General features: G+C 40.5%; 1 protein-coding gene across 1 annotated transcript in view; it reads left to right on the top strand.

Annotated features, from left to right (window-relative positions):
* Positions 1–22,043, top strand: part of LOC127426741 (rho-related BTB domain-containing protein 1-like) — a 35,719-nt gene that overhangs the window by 1,784 nt on the left and 11,892 nt on the right. Inside the window, exons 2-3 of the mRNA XM_051673738.1 lie at positions 998–1,193; positions 1,782–1,885. Coding sequence (XP_051529698.1) covers positions 1,014–1,193; positions 1,782–1,885 — 284 coding nt within the window. The 5' untranslated portion in view covers positions 998–1,013. The remainder of the gene's footprint in view (positions 1–997; positions 1,194–1,781; positions 1,886–22,043) is intronic.

Here is a 22,043-nt window from a genome sequence, read left to right on the forward strand (position 1 = left end):
GTCACATGGGGTAACCTCCTCGTGGTCGCGATTAGTGGTTCTCGCTCTCACTGGGGCGCGTGGTAAGTTGTGCGTGGATCGCGAAGAGTAGCATGAGCCTCCACATGCCGAGTCTCCACGGTGTCATGCATGACGAGCCACATGATAAGATACACAGATTGACTGTCTCAGAAGCGGAGGCAACTCCGCCACCTGGATGGAGGTGAGTAACCGCGCCACCACGAGGACCTACTAAGTAGCGGGAATTGGGCATTCCAAATTGGGGAGAAAAGGGAAAAAAAATACAAATAAAGCACAGTATTTTTGTCCTGGGTTATGTATTTCATTAAATATCGAAGGTTCGTCCCTTTTTTTTTAATTGCCAGCAGGATTTGTTTCACATTACAACTGTGAACTGTGATTTGTTACTTGCTACTGCTAGTCAGCACAGTGTCGGGTGTAATTTGAATACAGAGTAATTAAATAATGTAATCTCATTACTTCTTAGTCAAAAGTAGTGTAGCACATTACAATTTAAAATACTGCAATCACGTTACAGTTACTGACTTTCAATTGATTTAATTACTTTCAAATTCTTGGGTGCACATATTTCTAAAATAATGTTATTTATTTAAAATGCATTTAAAACATGAATTACAGTCTGTACGTCTGTACATATGTACATCAATTGAACCAAATGAACCAGTTTCTGTTTTGACGTTTTTAACAAGTTTTTACAAATGTCTCCATATTTGTGCAAGTCATACATACGGCATCCGACAAGAAAATCATATGGGTTGTGCTCTGTTAAGCTCAGCAAGAACAAGATACAGCTATAATAATATAAGTCCTGTATTACAGTACATTGAGGTTTCATTGACCCACAGCAAGGTCAGTGATCTATGTAGCTTCTGCATTAATAGACCTGAAATTAAACACCTCTGGTCAGTGTGTCCATCCTCCTTTATGAGTTCTTTTAAAATTAGCGTCTCATGATAATATGACTCCTCTTGTGTAGGGTGCTCAAGTTTAGTATGGACTACGAAAGACCCAACGTAGAGACCATCAAGTGTGTTGTTGTTGGAGACAATGCTGTGGGAAAGACTCGCCTTATTTGTGCCCGGGCCTGCAACACCACCCTGACCCAATACCAGCTGCTGGCCACCCATGTTCCCACTGTCTGGGCTATTGACCAGTACAGAGTTTGCCAAGAGGTAAGTCTTTACTCAAAAAACCTTTCCTTACTGTTATGTAGGGATGGACGAATGGATCTTGAAATATCGATACTTCATATACTGGTGCTGTATATCAATCCTACGTGTTTTGATTAAGTCTTTATAATTTATAACACAAAAAAAGATTGCATGTCATACATATATATATACAGTATATATATATATGTATATATATATATATATATATATACATATAATAACAGCCCCATTCACCATTTACTTTAATTGTATGGAAAAAAGATGTTGACTGAGGCTGATATTCTCTAGGCTAGAAAGTCATACGGGTTTGATCAAAATTTTGGGTGAAATACTACACTTTTAAATGGCTGTAATTACCCATTTTATCCTCAGAAATCACAAACAAAAATGTTCATTTATTTGAGGTTTCCATATTGATATTGATCATTGATATCCTGTAGTACTTGGTGTTGTATTGAACAGAAAATAAGTGCTATTGTCCATTCCTAACGTTATCACGACAAGATTGATTCAGTCAAGATTCATTTCAAGTTTAGCTGGGTGTAAATTTCACTTTAAAAGTGGAATAAATGCTATGACTTTTCGCAGGTTTTAGAACGTTCCAGAGATGTTGTGGATGAGGTAAGCGTGTCCCTCCGGCTGTGGGACACTTTTGGAGACCATCACAAAGACAGACGCTTTGCCTATGGGAGGTATGAATAGAGACGGTTTGTTTTTCACTTCCTGTGTTGTGGGACTACAGTATCTTAAAGGAATAATTTCATTATTTAATTTTTGACTGAAAAGAAGGAAAAAACTGTCAACATTAATTCACCCTCCTACATGGAACACAAAAGGTGAAATGTCGAAGAATGCACACACCACTCTTTTCAACATAATGAAAGTGAATGGGGACTGTGCAGCAAAAAAAAAAAAAAAAAAAGACAAAATGACTAAAAAAGCACCATAAAATTACATACACTGCGGGGTTATATTGTTCACCCTGCACTGCCTGCAGTTATGCCACTGATCCCATATGACTTGTACATTATATTCAATGTCTTCAAAAGCCATATAAAAGCTTTGTTGGAGATCCAGACTAAAATTTAAATCATTATTCACTAAAAAGCATATTCAAATAAACACCATATATGAATATTTAAAAGCGCAAATGAGATTTAAGAGCTGTGGCAGAGGGCAAGATTTTCAGTAAATAACGACATTAATAATGACCATCCACTTTCATTGTATGACAAAGAGCAGCATGTACATCCCTTCTAAAAAGATAAGCATTGCTCATCACCAGTTTATGTTGTGTTTTGGGTGCTGGTCCCCCAGCATGAGATTCTGGTGTTCTGGTATCTGCACCAGGCTTTTAGACTGTCTTAACCAGCTTTATCAGAAAGACCATGCTGGTCAACCAGTTTCACCAGCTAGGTTTTGCTGGTGAAAAGCAGGGTTATTATGCTGGTCCACCAGCTAGACCAGAACATAACTAGCATAAACCAGCCTAGACTGATGGGAATTGCATGCTGGTTAAGCTGGTCTTTTTAGCAAGGATTCTCCTAAACAACTCCTTTTGAGTTCCATTGAAGAAAGAAGGCTGAAGTTAAGTAAATGATGACAGAATTTTCATTTTTGAGTGAACTCTTCCTTGAATTCCATTTTAAATAAAATACAGAGTATTAGACTGCATTAAGTTCATAGATTTGTTACGATCAGTGTGACTTTTAATTACATTAAATCAGTGCATACATAAGAAAATTTCAGTGTTATCTAGTTACTATCTTGTACAAATCACTGAGGAAATTTTAAATTGCTTCTCCAGCACACAAGTGCCACTTTACTGAACAGAAAGACAGTAAGCATCCTGTCATCTGATGCTTTCATCATTTGCTCTGACATCAGACACTGAGCTATTTGCAACTGAATGCGTGCGGAACATGACAGCTGAGCATCGTTATGTTAACTTATGGCCATTTGTGTTAAGCACTTGTTTAATGAGCTCTTGCTTTCATCACATTCACTGCTTCATGCTTTCTTTTCTGGCATTTTCAGAACAGAATAAAAGTGTGTATAGGATGTTTTGGTGATAGAATGCACTGCATGCAGCATTCAGTGTCATGTGATTGCTATATCATTTTTTGATCATGTGGCATTCAAAGGTGATGTTAGTATTTTTTCCTGTTACAATGCTACAGAGATTATAAGTCAGCCTATAATTATGCCTATATGTAAGGGATTCACCTAGCAATCAATGGTGTGAGTTTGGGGCGAGACTATCTGTTTGTCCAACCAATGAGAGATGGGGGAAAGATCGAAAAACCCATTTAAAAACAATGATTACTTTTGCAATCCTGTTTAGTGATGCTGTGGTGCAAAAAAAAAAAAAAAAAAGTACACAGTATGCCTTTAACTGTTAATAAAGCAATACTGTTTTTATTTAGATAATATAATTGGTTACTGGCCAATTTTCATGGATAGGGATCTTAATCCACTTTGGTGTAGCTTTGTCATACATAATGTGTGTCAGACATAATTTGTTCAGCAGTATATTTGAAAGAAATGTAACTTTTGAAAAAAAATATTTCAGAATCTTTTGTAGAAGGGATGATATTATTGGAGTGCCGTTGTTAGGTTCTTTTGAAGTATTTCAAGTCAACATGAAATGAAATTTGACCCTATTTACTTTCTGAACTCTCGGATACCCAATGTTCTCTTTAAGTAAAATCTAATTTTCATTAAATATGGGTGAAAACTACCATCATTACCATCATAAATCATTTGAAAATAAATTGTCAGAGCTGTGTAACTGGAGCCAGCTGGTACGTGATAGCCGTGCGGTATGTGTAAACCTTACTCCCCTGGCCACAAGAGGCGCACTAGCGGCTGATGCTAGAGGCTGTAGCCTTTAGCATCCTCATTAGCGTGCCCGCCTCCCATGCCGGCTGTCGCCGGTTCGAATCGCGCTTGGAGCAGGTCGAGTACAACTGGTTACAATGGTGCCATGACCCGGATGGGAGTGAGGTTTAGGGGGTGAGTGTAGCGGGAGCCAGCTGGTACGTGATAGCTGTGCAGTGTGTGTAAACCTCACTCCCCTGGCTTCAAGAGGCACACGAGCGACTGATGCTAGAGGCTGTAGCCTTCAGCCTCTCGTTAGCATGCCTGCCTCCCATGCCGGATGATGCCGGTTCAAATCCCACTCAGAGCAGTTCGAACAGGACCTGTTACACTTGCTAAAGTCACACAAAAAGGAAAAAAATGGTAGCTGACACAATTTTGGAACACATTTAACAAGTATTTGTCCTGTAATATTTTTTTTTTCTTAATTCCCCACGCTTACTGAAACGTGGGGCATTAGTGGTCAAACTTTTTCTATATTCACACATGGAGCTTATTCATGGTATATTAAATGTACTACATTACATAAATTATTTGTTCAAATTTTTGTGTTGAATTGTGTTGTGAATTCATAACTTCCGCTTACAGTCTAAAAACAGTGCTGAAATTTTGCAACCCTTAAAGCCCAGTGCAATTTTGCTACATTTTTCCAAAATTCACCCCAAAACAAAATATGCATAAAAATAATAATTTTTATAACAAGTGCCTTCCTAAAATTACTTTTAAGGAGGAGATTTTTTTTCATCAATATGCTTGGTCTCTACATCTTGTGCACAATTCATCACTGCATGAAATTCCAAAGGAAAAAAAAAAATGTTTGTCTCGAAATTATATTATCATCAAATTGTAATATAATCAAAAACATAATTTATTCTACCTCTAAAACAACTTTCAATTTCTTCCTTTTTTTTTTTTTTTTTTTTTTTTTTACCCCTCCCTTATCTCCTCCCTGGCTCAGTTGTGTTATCAAACAGCCACAATTCATGATCCATTCAATTCTCAATGGATAAAATCAAGCTCGCCCCACATTTTTCTTGCAAAATATTCTGTTTCTCCTGGAAATACATCATTATACGGAAGTAAAATGGGTTGCAAATGCTGTTTCATGTTGGCTTTAACAGATGGTGCTCGACAGCATGGGTGACCTGATTCTTGCCTCTGGCAGTCATAAGGGAGACTTGAGAAAATGTAAGACAGTAATCAGGATGTCTGCATATGGAATGCTAGAGAATATTTTGAGATTTACTTTACTGGTTAGCACTAAACCTAACCCTTACGCACTGTAGACTACTCCAATCAGACACACCTGAATTGTTGCCCAGAGTACATGCCATGCTCCCTGTCTTTGGGCCAGTCATATCAATAGAAATGTATTTTTAGTCTTCCCTGCTTTATTGCGTCCTAAAAATAAAACAAAGGCACTGAGGCCTAGAGCCATAAAGCTCTGCTTGGAGTCAAAGAATGACCTCTAGATGTTCACTAGATTTCTTAGCTCTACTTTGCAGACCACAGTGATACATTTTGTAGGGCTTAGATGTGTGTCAGAAAAAACTTGGACATGTCCTCTCTGTGTCTACCCAGTAAAAAAGTGTGTCCTGCTGTCTTATATCACAGTGCAAGTAACTTTATATCATGGTAATGGTATATACAGTATCACAATATAGTTGCGGTAATACCTATTTTGGGATAAACTTTACAAATGAAAGATACTTTGTCTCGTTTGATTATTTTCACTTTTCAATCAGAATATGAAGGATGCAGACCAAAAGATAAGATTATCTATTACAAATTATTATAAATAAGTCTAGTATCAGTGCAAAAATTGCTTCACATTATGGGACAATTGAGTAAAAAGAAAAAGACTCAAAACAGTGAAACTAATACTACAAAACGGACAATTTTTATATAACTCTGTATCAAATTTTCATTTTGATTGGATTTGTTACGTTCAAAGTCGAATGTCACACTTTGTGACTGCACATCAGTTGAATCCCATACTACTGCAACAAGTTAAGATGCTGCAACTGAACAACTAAACTTGTGCCTAATAAACTTGTTTGGGACATGTCCTGCTCTGTATTTTCACATGTTTCTTTATCACTCTCATGTGTAAATAGCATAAAGCAGTTCTGCCCACTAGAGCACAATAGAATGATCTACGACGGTATAGCACACCGGTAGACTTATTTCTACTGTTGTACCACCCAGCCCTAGCTGACAGTGTTTGCCTCATTTAGTGATGAACAAGGAGAAACAACTCTGCAAAAAGAGATGTCATAAATCTGTTTGATTAGCTGATGTTGTTGACACTGACAGTGCTGTGTCTTCGAGATAAATACAACCGTCCTGTACTGAGAACTTAGGAATGAGTCTGTGTGATTCCACCCAAAGGATACCAATTCCATTTTAGCATAAATGTAGGAACTTTACAAATTGCTCCTGCTAGTCTGTTTCGTTTTATTGATAATTAATTAAATGTTAAGTGTTTTACTCTCAGGATTGGGCTTAGGTTGTAGAGGCTAATTGCTGTTTTTATATGCTGATTTGCTCTCATTTATTCAGGTTGGGGGAGTTACTGTTGAGTTAATAAGAGGACAAATTGTTTCTACACCACACCTAGGACATTATAAGCCCCAAACAAATACTAAATGTTTTACCAGAAGTGCATTGATTCTGGCTTAAGCTCAAACAGGCTCGTCTCTGGGGTATAGTGCTGTGTTGATCTGCCAAGAGCCCCATTTTGACCTGAAAGATTTGGTTTCCAGTAAGCCATTACTGAGCTCCAGGAGACACTTTAGATTAGCATTTGACTTCAGTAAGCTCCGCCTCGCTTGGTTACTGTTGCTCATTCTGAGAAGCTTTACAGAACATCCCATAAGAACAAATTACAATAGACTTACAATATAAAGAAGTAAAAGCTTGTCTGATAATATGGCAAATTGCAACAGTTGCTAAGGTAGGATGGGACAGAAACATATTATGGCAGGGCTTGCTGAGTCACTTCAAAGAGTTCAAATATCATCAGCATCACAACTCACAAGCTACGTAATGTCAGATTCTGGTTTACTTTTGATAGCTTTTTCATGGTTAGAAGAGATTGTTAATGTTGCCCTCATTCAGACAGAATTACTCTGGATTCTAATTAGGCCTGGCATTTGAATACAAATGTCAATTAAATTAATGACATGATAGGCCAGTTAGTTAATTTAATTAATTGCCATTAATATATGAATATTTGCTGTAAAAAGCCTCCAATCAGAAATCAACTTCTTCTAACTTGACATGACATCTTAAAAAAATGCCATTAATGGCGAGAGGTGCTAAAAAAACAAACAGCTAGAAACGCTGAAATGGTCATACTTTTTTAGCCCAGGTTTACATAAAATTAAACATTGAAGCTATTTAAAACAGCACAGATGGGGGGCCTGGGTAGCTCAGCGAGTATTGACTACCACCCCTGGATTCACAAGTTCGAATCCAGGGCGTGCTGAGTGACTCCAGCCAGGTCTCCTAAGCAACCAAATTCACCCGGTTGCTAGGGAGGGTAGAGTCACGTGGGGTAACCTCCTTGTGGTCGCTATAATGTGTGGTTCTCACTCTCGTTGGGGCACGTGGTGAGTTGTGCATGGATGCCGCAGAGAATAGCGTGAAGCCTCCACACGCACTATGTCTCTGTGGTAACTCGCTCAATAAGCCACGTGATAAGATGCGCGGATTGACAGTCTCAGACGCAGAGGCAACTGAGATTCGTCCTCTGCCACCTGGATTGAGGCGAGTCACTACGCCACAATGAGGACTTAGAACGCACTGGGAATTGGGCAATCCAAATTTGGGGAGAAGAGGGGAGAAAAAAAAAACAAGAAAAAAAAACCACCATAGATGGATACAAAAACGCATCCTGTTTGAATAGCCCCTTACTCATTCTGTTGTTGTGCTGCCTGCTCTTGAAAAGTGTGGTTTGGTAAGATGAGTTGCCGATAGTCCACTGACTGTGGACTTGCGAAAACATTAAGATGGCACTTCAAGCTTGAATTGCACTGATATACAGTGTGTAGGAAAATTCCATAATGCAGAATGTACACACAGGTCAGAGGCCTATACCATGAAGCCGATTTCGGTGGCTAGTCAGGTAAGTTTTAGTTTAGTTTGTGTCATCTAAGGGCGTCATTTACAGGTGGGATGGGTGGGACATCTCCCACCCACTTTTTGCAAAAAGCTTTCATCAGGAAAGTGTCTAATGTGGAAGAAATATCTCCAGTTCTTGAGCAGGAGTTTCCATTTTGTTTGTGTGTATTATAATAAGTGACAATTCAGTACTGGAGTTTGTTATAATGAGTACTAGTTGCAGCTGTTATCAACAGAGGTGGAAAGTAATGAATTACAACTACTCTCGTTACAGTACTTGAGTACATTTTTCACATTTTTAGTATAGTATAAATAAATTATAGTACTTTTACTTGAGTTGATTAAAAATTAAGTATTCAACTTCGCTACAGTTATTTTTCACCACAATTACAAAGTACAAAAAAGATATAATATTTCAGAATTTTTGGGAAGAAGAAAGTTATAAGCACTAAATCTGTTTATAAACTAAAACTCGCTGTGTGCAGCACGACAGAAGCCTGCAGGGCACAGCATCATGAGCACAGCAGCTTGCATAAACTGCCACCGATGTCCTCTCTTATCTAGCTTCCCCAAGACTTTCTGCCCTGTCACTATACAAGAACTGTAATACTGTGATTTTCTGCATATTTATTTTTATTCTGGAAAGGAGCCATTCATTCAGGTACGAGGGAACCATCTGAACACGTTTAACCACTGATCAAACTTCTCTTGTTTTTTAAAGTAGGCAATGTTTTAACTGTGTCAAATATTATCACAATGTAGTTTGACATATGTGGGGATATTTTGTTTACTTGCTACTATATATCTAAAACAAACTTTTAAATAACTTAGAAAGATACAATGCCAATATTTTCGGAAATTAACAGGGACTCAGGGCAAAAATGCCACTGAAATTAACAACAATATTCCCATGGGGGCCTGGGTAGCTCAGTAGTAAAGACACTGGCTACCACACCTGGAGTTCACTAGTTTGAATCCCAGGGCATGCTGAGTGACTCCAGCCAGTTCTCCTAAGCAACCAAATTGGCCCGGTTGCTAGGGAGGGTAGAATCACATGGGGTAACCTCCTCGTGATCACAATAATGTGGTTCGTTCTCAGTGGGGCGTGTGGTGAGTTGAGCGTGGTTGCCGCAGTGGATCCACACATGCTATGTCTCCGTGGCAATGCACTCAACAAGCCACGTGATAAGATGCATGGGTTGACGATCTCAGACGTGGAGGCAACTGGGATTTGTCCTCCACCACCTGGACTGAGGCAAATCACTACATGACCACAAGGAGTTAAAAGCACATTGGGAATTGGGCATTCCAAATTGGGAGAAAAAAAATAATAATTTATTTCCGAAATTCAAAATATGGAGGTAAAAATTGCCCACGCAACAAGTTCCCCTGTTTTATTAATAATTCTGTTATAGTTACAATTACATACATTGCGATCTTCTTTTGACTTTTCACTGAACATTATATTTTTTCCCGCCATCTGGTTCCTCGCACCATCGTGCACACAGACGGGCTCTCCCTTTCTATCAATCCACATGTAACATATACTCAGACTCGAGGATGATGTTTGTACCCAAGCAGGTATTTATTGATACACAAACAAAGACAGCAGGTAAGTGATGACGTGACAGGACTGGGTTGCAGTGGTGATAGTTTACGTGATGAAGACTAATGCTGATAGAGATGGTTTGCAACAACGAAGCTTACATTGAAGAGATGGACACTGGAGTCGCTGGAGAGGAGAGGAATCGTTAACGCTGGAGATACAGGTAAGTGAGTCTGCACACGAAGTTGGGACCAGCCACAGAATGGAAAAGGAGTGAGGTTTATATAGAGGGGTTGATTGATGCAATGATTGGAGGCAGGTGTGGGTGATCAGTACTCAGGAGAGTGAGAGGGTTGAGTGAAATTGGTAGGTGGGTCAAAAGGATCCGTGACATTACCCCCTTCCACGGACCGCTCCAGAGGGACGTGCTTTCCGATGCAGTGGCCGACCCCGTCCATGCGGAGCTGGACAATCAGGATGTGCATCATGGAAGTTGGAGAGTAGGGTCGGGTCCAGGATGTCATCTCGAGTCACGGTTGGAAACGATGTCTTCAGGGATCCCATAGTTCCGAAACACATAGTTGAAGAGGTACTCTTGAGGGGGATCAGTTTTCAGGCTTTGGAGAAATGGTCTATAGCTACCAGCATGCAGATATAACCCTCAGAGGGAGGAAGGTCAGTGATATAGTCGAGTTTGCCAGCCGGTAGTTGTTGTGGTGTTCTGGATATAGCACATTCTGGGCATCCTTGGACAAACCTTCTGACATCTCGAACCATGTGGGGCCACCAGAACTGGTCCTGGATAAGCGAGAGGGTCCTATTGTTCCCAGGGTGGCCAGTGCCCAACGAGGAGTGTACGGAGTCGATGAGTGTGAGATGTTGAGAGGAGGGTACATAGTTCTTGTTGGTAGGGCATCCCGACGGAGCTGATTCAGTGGCGGAGGCTTCGCGGATGCTATCGTCCAGGGACCATTGAATGGGACTTACTATGACATGTGGGGGTAAAATGGTATGCGGTTCCTCGGAGCCTTCCTCTGGAGCGTAAAGGCGGGAGAGGGCACCTGCCTTGGAGTTCTTGTCACCTGGACGATAGGAGATGGTAAAGTTAAAGCGAGTGAAGAAGAGGGCCCATCTCGCCTGGCAGGGGTTTAAGCGACGAGCCTCTCTGAGATACTCGAGGTTCTTGTGGTCTGTGAGCACCAGGAAATGATGTTGCACTCCCTCCAGACAATGCCACCTCTCCTCCAAGGCCAGTTTAATTGCCAACAGCTCTCGGTTCCCGATGTCATAGTTCTGCTCCTTCGGGGAGAGTTTCCTGGAGAAGAAGGCACATGGATGAAGTAGCAGTGGTTTCTCCTGCTGCTGAGACAAGACTGCTCCTATGCCGCTGGTAGAGGCGTCTACCTCAACAATAAATGGTTTATTCGGATCAGGGTGTACAAGGAGTGGAGCAGAGGTGAAGGCATCCTTCAGTAGTTGGAAGGCGTTTGAAGCTTCGGAGGTCCAGGAGAGAGATTTGGGTTTGGATCGGAGAAGAGAGGTCAGCAGGGATGTGAGAGTACTGTAGTTCGTGATGAAGAAGCGGTAGAAGTTGGCAAATCCTAGGAATCGCTGGAGCTCCTTGATGGTGGTTGGAGTGGGCCAGGATTGCACCACTGTTACTTTCCCCTCGTCCATCCGAATGCCTTCCGGGCTGATGATGTACCCAAGGAACTGGAGGGATGTCTGGTGGAAAGAACACTTCTCAGCCTTGAGGTACAGGTGGTATTCCCTCAGCTTTTCCAACACGAGCGCTACATGATGACGATGGTCGGTCATGTTCCGAGAGTACACCAGTATGTCATCAATGTAGACGAGGACAAATCGTTGGAGATACTCACGGAACACCTCATTCATGAAGCCTTGGAACACGAAGGGGGCATTGACCAGGCCATACGGCATCACCGGTACTCGTAGTGGCCTGTAGGAGTCAAGAAGGCTGTCTTCCACTCGTCTCCCCTCCGTATTCGAATGAGGTTGTAAGCGCTGCGAAGGTCCAGCTTGGTGAAAACATTGGCTCCTCTCAACAGTTCCAAGGCAGCTGGGACGAGGGGAAGTGGATACCGGAACATAACCATAATCCTGTTGAGGGAGCGGTAATCAATACAAGGGCGTAGGCCTCCGTCCTTCTTAGCCACAAAGAAGAAACTCAAATCAGCAGGGGAAGTGGAAGTTCGGATGTAAACTTGGCTGAGAGCCTCCTTGATATAATCCTCCATGGCCTTCTGCTCAAGAATGGAAAGTGGGTAGACTTTGCCATGGGGCACTGGCTCACCAGGGAGGAGGTCTATTGCACAGTCCCATGGTCGATAAGGTGGTAGTTGTGAGGCATGTAAAGGGCAGAAGACATCCTGGAAGTGTGAATAACAGGAAGGGATCTCCAGAGGGGTTGTACTGGCTGGGCTCTCAATGGTGGTGGTGTTGACATTGAGAGGGGAAGAGTTTCTGATGGGCATGCAGGGTCTGTGAGTGAGTCGGTTTGGGAAACAGGCAGGGAAACACTGAGACCCCCATTTCAGGACGTCTCCGGAAACCCAGGAGATGACTAGGGAATGTTGTATAAGCCAGGGACACCCTAATACGACGTCTGCGGTGGAATTCTCCAGAACCAGTAGGGTGATGTCTTCATTATGCAGCCATCCCACTTGGAGTTTTACAGGACCCACGCAGTGATGAATAAAACCTCTTTCTAAGGGCTTGCCAATTATGGAGTGGATTTAAAGCTTGTGTTCGCAGGGTCGTTTTTGAAGCTGTAGTTGGTGACAGAGTGCATCCAAGATTAAATTAGTAGTGCGGATACTGAAAAAGAGATATCAGGAGTTGTAAGCATTACACAGGTTACTAAAGGAGAAGTACTGACCATAGTTGTGGTCAGTTGGCTCACCTGAGGACGGGGAGGTCGAGTGGGACATGCAGAGATTACATGTCCCTTACCACCACAGTACAGGCACAGACCCTGGCTCAGCCGGCGTTGGTGCTCTACAGTGGAAAGACGAAAAGCATCCATCTGCATAGGCTTGCTGCTAGGTTCTGGAGAGTGGAGAGGGGACCTCAGTGAAGGGAAAGGCGGGACTGCAAGGTGGGTAATTCATTGAGACAGCTCTTCATCCGGTTGGCTACTCTGATGGAGAACTGAATGAAGCGCTCCAGCCCCATGGTGTTGTCATATGATGAGAGATGCAGTCGCAGCTTGGGATCGAGTCCATGGCGATAAGTGGTCATTAGAGCGGACTCATTCCAGCCACTAGATGCTGCCAGAATACGGAACTTTAGAGCATAGTCATTAATAGAGGACTGACCTTAACGAAGTTTGAGAAGCTGTTCAGCATCTGATGTGTCACCCTCAGAACTTCCAAACACCTCCATAAAGTGCTGAACGAAGCTGTCAAGAGACTGTATTACTGGACCTTTCTGTTCCCAGAGTGAATTGGCCCATTGAAGTGCTCTTCCAGAGAGCAAGGAGGTGATGTAGGCCACCTTCGACCGCTCAGTAGGGAATCGATGCAGCTGCATCTCAAGGGCGAGCAAACATTGGAGTAGGAAACCACCGCAAGTCCTCCTCCAATCCTGAGAAGGGCGCTGGATTGACCACGGGACTGGCGGAGTAGACCGGTGAAGAAATTGCGGAAGTACTGGGCGCAGGCGAAGCCGAGGGATTAGCGGGTTGAGTGAGTGTACGCTGTAGTGTGTCAACCAGCTTCTGGATGGGATCCGGACCTGCTGGGTTCATGATTCTTGTCGGTCTGGTCTTCTGTAACATATACTCAGACTCGAGGATGATGTTTGAACCCAAGCAGGTATTTATTGACACACAAACAAAGACAGCAGGTAAGTGATGATGTGACAGTACTGGGTTGCAGTGGTGATAGTTTGTGTGATGAAGACTAATGCTGATAGAGATGGTGACTTTCCATGAGGTGGAGGGTTTGCAACAACGAAGCTTGCGTTGAGGAGATGGACACTGGAGTCGCTGGAGAGGAAACGTTTGGAGTAGAAAAGTCGCTGGAGAGAAATCGTTAACGCTGGAGATACAGGTAAGTGAGTCTGTACACGAAGTTGAGACCAGACACAGAATGGAAGGGGAGTGAGGCTTATATAGAGGGGTTGATTGATGCAATGACTGGAGGCAGGTGTGGGTGATCAGTACTCAGGAGAGTGAGAGGGTTGAGTGAAATTGGTAGGTGGGTCAGATGTTGTTCGATATTGTACTCCCGCATTAAATTCCATAACCGTTCGCCCTTCTTGTTCAAAATAAACTGTCCAAGCAGGTAAAACTCTAGCTCACGATGCTGTACTATATTTCCCTGCCCTGTGCTGCTGTTTATCTGGCTGAAAAGGCTCACCTGCTAGAGGCCAAAAGTGCACAAGGAATGGATGTTATGTAAAGAAGGTATGAGAAATCACAAAACATAATGTAACCAAATGCTACAATTTACTTAATAATAATATCTCAATATGTTAAATAACCATAATGTTAATTAAGACTCAATAATACATATACTGAACAACCACTTTTAGTGTTTGAATCAATCATATCTCTCATTAAACACTGTGTGAAATTTTTTTTTTTGCCTTATTTTATTCAGTTGGCATGTAGGAGTTGGTAACAGTTTGCTTGATAATCTCATTCCATATCTGGATAATTGCTGCAATATCATAGAGGATAAATTTCCTCCTCTATGATATTGCATTATACTGTATTAGTTTTGTACAGTATGTTAATTTATTAGCCAAAATACTCAGACGTGAATGAGAATAAACCTGAAATAGGAATGTGTTTGTCACAATGCACATTATGTAGGTTAGAGACATTTAGAATGTTGCAAATGGCTATTTCTATTTAAATAAATGTTGCATTCTTAAAATTTTCTGTTTGTCCAAGAATCCTCTTGCAGCAATGCAGGTCTTTGGCATTTAGAGGCTGCTAGTTTAGGATCTATGAGGAGTCTGTTTCTCAAACTAGAGACTGTGATTTACTTGTCATTTTGTTGTGCATCTGGGCCGTCCACTTCACTCTCTATCCTGGATTGAGATTTTTTTTTTTTCAAAACAGTAATGCATGGAATAGTCTTCATCTCTCTAAAACAATAAACTTTAGGAGAAAATAGAATTTCAGGAGAAATGTGTTTCTTCTTGCCTATTTTTAAAACCAAAATTTGACTTGCAAGTGTAAAGCAACTTGTAAGAACTCAGTACCTCAGAAAATGGGGTGAAAAACACTGTATTGTGATTTCTGCATGGTAGCACAATCATTTTCAGTTGTTCTAATAATAAGAACATTTTCTTGAGTACCAAATTAACACTTTAGAATGCTTTTGTAAGGAATAGGTGACACAGCAGTATATGTTTGCCATCACGGGTAAAGAATAAAAAAATGAATAAATACCACTTAAAACAATTATTACAACCATAATAATAATTTGCAATTAATTATTTTGGCAGTATTTTTGATCAATTTAACGCATCCTTGGTGAAAGGAAGCATCAATTTCTTTGACAAAATTGTCTTTGTGTTCTAAAAATGGAAGCGTATATAATATATATAATATAATTTTCATAAAGTAACTTGTAACACAATTACTTGAGTAGTTGTTTTTGGAAAACTACTTATTTACTCTTACTTGTAGTCATAATATTTCTCAGCACTTCTTATACTCAAGTGAATTATTTCTTCAGTAGCAGTACTTTTACTTAAGTAAAAAAAAAATCAGTACTCTTTCCACCACTGGTTATCAGTGACATTGATTAACAGCTGGCATTGTTCTCGTGCACCAATTCGCATGCTCAACTACCCACTCCACTGTAGAGCAGCTTGCGCTCCTTCTTTGCGCATGTATGCCTCCCCTGGTCACGGGCATAGGGCTGCTAGGATCGCCGTGACAACCGTCCAACAGCGGTGGTGGAGTGCCACCAGCGGTGAAGTGCACGTGAACGTAACATCTTATTAAACCTAAGAAAACCTGAAATAAATTTGTGTAAATAAAATAATAGTATACAATCAGCATAGTGAAGTATTAGATCCTTTGAGACTGTTTTGTCATTATGCTAGAGATATTGATTATTTCCCTTTTTTAAAGACTTTTCACTTCACAAGATGGTGAAAGGGATGAATGCCACCCAATCCTATTCTTTTACGAGCTAGAGATGAAAATACAGTATTTCACATGAAGTTCAATATAAGCGGTACACAAAATATGTCTTAAAAAAAAAGAACAAATACATCTTGTTATTGCATGTGTAACCAGTCCTGTTCGACCCGCCCTGAGCGGGATTCAAACCGCCGTCTCCGGCATGGTAGGTGGGTGCGCATACAAGGAGGCTAAAGGCTACAGCACCTAGTGTTTATCGCTAGTGCGCCTCTTGAGGCCAGGGGAGTGAGGTTTACACACTGCACAGCTACCAGCTGGCTACATGCCAATTATTGCATACAGTATTCCAAATGCTCACTTTTTAATATTTTAATAGAAGCCTATATTCATTTGTAATTAATAAGCCTGTGTGTTCTTGTTGTGGACTTCACTTACACATCGATATATACAACCAACACACTCTCACAGTGAAATCGTAAGGATTCGTACGACTATTCTAAATTTGGCTAATTCATATGGTATCGTACGATTGCACTCGTATGAAGTCCTACGACCTTCACTAAAGCCAATGACGTCGCTGGACATTGTTTTCATCTAATACGCGACAGTTACTTGCTTCTGTCACACATAACATCTTCCTGTCATGTTTACACACTCTACTGATCAGTTAGGTTTAGATAAGGGGTTTGGGTAAAGGGATACCATTAATAAGCATGTCCTTGACACCTCGCGTGCGGAACCCACGCTTACTTCCGCATTACACATCCGGGCATTTGCATGTGATGAAATCCTACGAATTCATACAAATGAATTCACACGAAATAGCCAACTCATAAAATATGTACGAATTTTCATGAGATTGGGTTGATATGTCAGCTGTTTTATATTTTTTTCACATTCAGAATTTGTTTCCAGCAGTCCTCTTGAGCTCTCGCAGCAGCCACGATGTTTCTTCTTGCTGTGTAAATGTCTTTTAATTTCTTCATAATTTATAGTGATACTTTTTGTAGTTTAAATGTGTTTTATTCTTCATGATTTCATGGCGATCTATTGTGTAAAATCTGTTTTCATTTTTCATATTCTTATAACAAATCGCTTGTTGTGCTGTTTAAATGTATTTAAATTCTTCATATTTTCATAATGATCAGCCTTCAGTGGAGAGTTAAATCCCGTTAACTCTGTGCGAGAAGTGATTCTGGATCACGCGTGCTATCTTCGTGTTTCACGTGATTGGCTGTTCGCTGCAAACGTCACTCATTCATGTGCACGCGCGTGTGATCAAATCTTTTTTTTTTTTCTCCACTTTTCTCCCCAATTTGATATGCCCAATTCCCAATGCACTCTAGGTCCTCATGGTGGCGTAGTGACTTGCCTCAATCTGGGTGGTGGAGGATGAATCTCAGTTGCCTCTGCATCTGAGACAGTCAATGCGCTTATCTTATCACGTGGCTTGTTGAGCACATTACCATGGAGACCTAGCGTGTGTGGAGGCTCATGCTATTCTCCGCAGCAGCGTGTGATCAAATCTTAAACTGTGTTTCTCATTTCCTTAATTGTGCATCCTCATTTCCTCGCTCTTCCGCCCTCGAGCCCCTGAACCGGAAACCGATCGAAGTCCACCATCATTAAGGACCTACCAATTCTCTAAATGCACCGCGAGGAGGCGAGGAGGCGAGGATCAAGGTCACAGGAAGCTTATCAAGGACGCTTGAGCGAGGAAACACAGGAGCATCCTATGCTGAAGACTTTTTGGCTGAAGCACCTGACACACGTATAAATTCTCCTCCCTCTTCACATCTCACGCAACAGTTTTAATTCATGTTTCACCTTTGTGGCTTAAATAAACCATAATTGTCACATACTTCAACAGAGCATCTTGAATTATTTGTATTTATTACGAATATATTAATAAATAAAATGTCAATAACATAAAGGCAACCACACCGAGATACTGCAGCTGCGCAAAAACGTGCTCTGAAGTGATGCGCGAGTGAGCAAGGACATTTCCTTTACAAACATGTCTTGTTTCGATTCCTCTGTCCTTGTTTCCTTACCTTCCATCCTTTCCTCATTTCCTAAGAGGGTGGAATTAGGAAGTGAGGAAAGGAAGCAAGGAAAGAAAACGAGGACGCACAATTTCAGAAATGAGAAGCACCCAGGATCAAAGCCTGAGATGACAGAGAAAGTTGATGTGCAGCATCATGGTACCAATTAAGCCTTATTGGATTGGTTTGGTTTTGTCAACTCAAAACCAATCCTGGAACCCTGAGTTTGTTCAACAAGCTTCATGGTATAGGCCCCAGGAACATGATTATTTGTTTTATTTTCATAAATACGTTGACATGTTAAATTGACAGCCCCAATTCTGCTTTGTTGACTTAAAAAAAATATATATATATATATATATTATGTAGCATTGTATTGTGCCTCTTTTTGTCTGTAGGGCTCCTTTGATCTTTATGCCAGCCTGTGAAACATAAGCGAGACACTGTAAGTCTTTAAGTCTGCTAGCATCTCCATAACTCTTTGCACTGCCAGTTCAATGTGGTGTGGTAGACCTTTGCTTGCCCAGTCAGCAAGAAATGCATGATTCCTTCGGTGAGACAATGGCAAATGGGTGATTGTACATATTCACTTTTGTCATGTGGTAACAGGTGTTGCGCCTGACCCTCCCCAGAATAGACTTTGTATTAATCTTGCCATGGGATTGTATGCCAGCAATGCGTCATAATGTGTGCATGCCATCCTCTTTGTGCTTTTGTTTGGTTTGTTTATCATTTTTGTTTGAGTCCTCACAGAGGCAGCCAAAAAGAAAAGCATTGCCAAAGTTTATTGTTAAGCATTACCAGAATGTATGGTCTCTGGCATTGGACGTCTATGACTATGTGCGTGTAAACTAAAGGCAATCTTTTTGCGTGCTGTCAACCAGCGGCGTAGCTAGACCCTGGCTGGTAGGGCTGAAGCCCCGAATCTTTTGTTAATAGCCCCGAATGTTTTCTTGTGATGAGAGAATTGCATCATGGTACAAAAACAACAAGGCAGGCTTCAGTTCTGGATTCAAATTTAAATTAATTCCATTCAGTGAGCCCAACTTGCATTAACTGACAGTTCGCACTTTGACTTTTACCTGCTGTTCGTGCTTAAGTTCATCAGACGAATCATTACGAACACCTTGTGTGGGAGTTTTCTGTTTTCTCTCAAGGGGTGCAGCTTTTCTGTATCAGAGGTACTAAGGTTTTATTATGCAAGCCTTATTTCTAAACATATAATCTATAAGCCTCATTTCTAATCTTCATTTTTTTTTTAACAATCCACACACCTAGTAGATTTTAATGTATGCGCCAGTCAACTTGTTCGGTTATTTGGGTTTAGACAGGAGTCGGTACGTGGGAATAATGAATGTTTATTGCAATGGAATTACTTCAAACGCAACTCAAAATAGCAGCACAGTGAGCTATAAGCCTAAATAGCACAATACATAGGTCTTAAAATGATAAAATCTCACATTAAAGCCAAATAAAAATGACTGCCTGTATATGCGCTCTGCCTGTGCTGGTTCACATTTCCATGTCATGTGCGTGGAGTTAAACTGCTGTGTTTAAATAGCCTCTTTGGGGTGCCTTGATTTTTAAATGGTTGAAAATAAAATTACATTGAACTTGTCAAATTATTGTACATAAGTCTGCACACCAGAGCAAAAGGGGGGGGGGGGCACTCTTACTGTTTATCAAGCGTTGAAACTTTGCTTTGCTAATAACAACCTGGAATCATGTTTAATAGCCTAACAGACATGAAACCCAAAGCAGGTGTTTCGAGATGCGTTTATAAAAATAACATTTTATTTTTAATTTTACTTGGTGATCCCACGATGGTGTTTTATTGCCACGTTAAATAAAACAAATAATAATATTTAAGATTAGGGTTGCCACCCATCCCGTAAAATACAGGATCATCCCGGATGCGTCCCGTATTGATTCAATACGATTTGTCCCGTATTTAAGCTGTTCAGATGGCGTCACGGTGAAATCGTTCCAGATCACCAATTTAACATTGATATAAGTTGGAAAATTTGCCTATGGTGGGTAAGGGGCTGTCTGAAAAGTCCACACATTGTGCTAAAACATGCTAATACTGTGGAGGGTGTGGTAAGGGACCGTCTGAAAAGTCCACAAATGGTGGTAAAACTGTTGATGAGCAGCATCATGGTACCAATTAAGCCTTATTGGATTGGTTTGGTTGTGTCAACTCAAAACCAATCCTGAAACCCTGAGTTTGTTCAACAAGATTCATGGTATAGGCCCCAGGAACATGATTATTTGTTTTATTTTCATAAATACATTGACATGTTAAATTGATAGCCCTAATTCTGCTTAGTTGACTTAAAATAATAATTATTATGTAGCATTTTTTGTGCCTCTTTTTGTCTGTAGAGCTCCTTTGATCTTTATGCCAGCCTGTGAAACATAAGCGAGACACTGTAAGTCTTCAAGTGTGCTAGCATCTCCATAACACTTTGCACTGCCAATTCAATGTGGTGTGGTAGCTGAGATCTTTGCTTGCTCAGTCATCCAGTATTTTAAGATAACACGATTTGTCCCGTATTTAAGGTGGTCAGATGGCGTCATGGTGAAATCATTCCAGATCGGCAATTTAACATTGATATAAGTTGGAAAATTTGCCTATGGTGGGTAAGGGACCGTCTGAAAAGTCCACACATTATGCTAAAACATGCTAATACTGTGGAGGGTGTGGTAAGGGACCATCTGAAAAGTCCACAAATGGTGGTAAAACTGTGGTGTTTTTTCTATATAAATATTCAATAAGATCAAACAATGTATGAATACAATCATAAAGACAAGTACAGGTGAAGGAAAAAAATAAACAAATAAAATAAATAAAAATTATAAAAAAAATTACAAAATATGTATAAACCATCCAAAATGTATACATAAATAAGATAAAGAAGACAAATAATCGAAAAAATGTAAATAAAAATATTTGTAACATATAAATGATGTATTTTTTTTATAAGTCATTAGTAAGGAAAGTTCTCATTTTAGCACATAAGAAAGGATATAAAATTTTTATTAAAAACGCATAATAAAGTATTTATTGCTAAAACTGTGGAGGATGTGGTTAGGGGCCATGGTCTCTCTCTCTCCCCTCCGGCAGTTTGGATTGCCCTTTTATCCCTCTCCAGCTCTCACTGCAACACAAAACAGCTGTTAGAGGTGATTTCCACCAGGTGTCAATCCTTACCGTCCTTCCTCTCTCAGCCTCGCTCTCCACAGACGTCGCTCGGCCACGCCCACATCACCACAGTAGGAAATTACATTTATTCAGGAGAAAGAACGAGACAGATTCGAGCAGTCTTGCTCTGCGTTGTTATTTGTTTTTCCTCTCTAAAAATATTGTAAATGAGGGGATGTTACCACATACAATATCTTGATATGGACTTATATAATTCACAGCAGTTCCAATTATTTTTTGCTTCACTTGAGTGTGAGCCTATATCTCCTGCCTCCCTTGACAGGCACCCACATGTTGAAAACTCCTGCACTAAAGCACAACTCATTCATTAACAAAAAGCTCGCAAAAACTTCCCACAAATTCAGCTCGGTTGCATAACCAAGTTATCTCCCTGGTTAGTGATGTTGTATGTAAAGACCCAGACGCTCCACTTTGCTGTTGTCCACCACATTACTTTGATGTTACTTTCCTTTCCTTGTTAGATTCATTCTCAATAATATTATGACTTTAATCTGATAATGCTTCAACTTTCTTCTCGTTATTTTTATTTTATTCTCAAAATATTATGATAAATGACAATTGCAAATTTAATTGATAAATTACTTTGATTTTATTGTTAGAGTTAATTTCTGCACAATGAACAATGAGCAGACAAGTTGTAATTCTTAATGTTGTAATTGCTTTGATCATCCGCAATTTAAATTAAAACGTGTTTGATCCTTTTATTGTGCGCCTGACGTTTGCATATATAAAGATCTGAACTGGTGTCAGTGTTGCGCTTAATATAATTATTACTTGACAGGAAGGGTGGTCATTTTTTAAGACATGGAAGGAAGGATTCTTCTTATTTTTATATTATAATGTGGCCTGTAGGCTAAGCCACAGATGACACTGAAGTCTAGTGATGCCCCTGCTGTCAACA

This window comes from Myxocyprinus asiaticus, chromosome 36, assembly GCF_019703515.2.
Source record: "Myxocyprinus asiaticus isolate MX2 ecotype Aquarium Trade chromosome 36, UBuf_Myxa_2, whole genome shotgun sequence".
NCBI lineage: Eukaryota > Metazoa > Chordata > Actinopteri > Cypriniformes > Catostomidae > Myxocyprinus > Myxocyprinus asiaticus.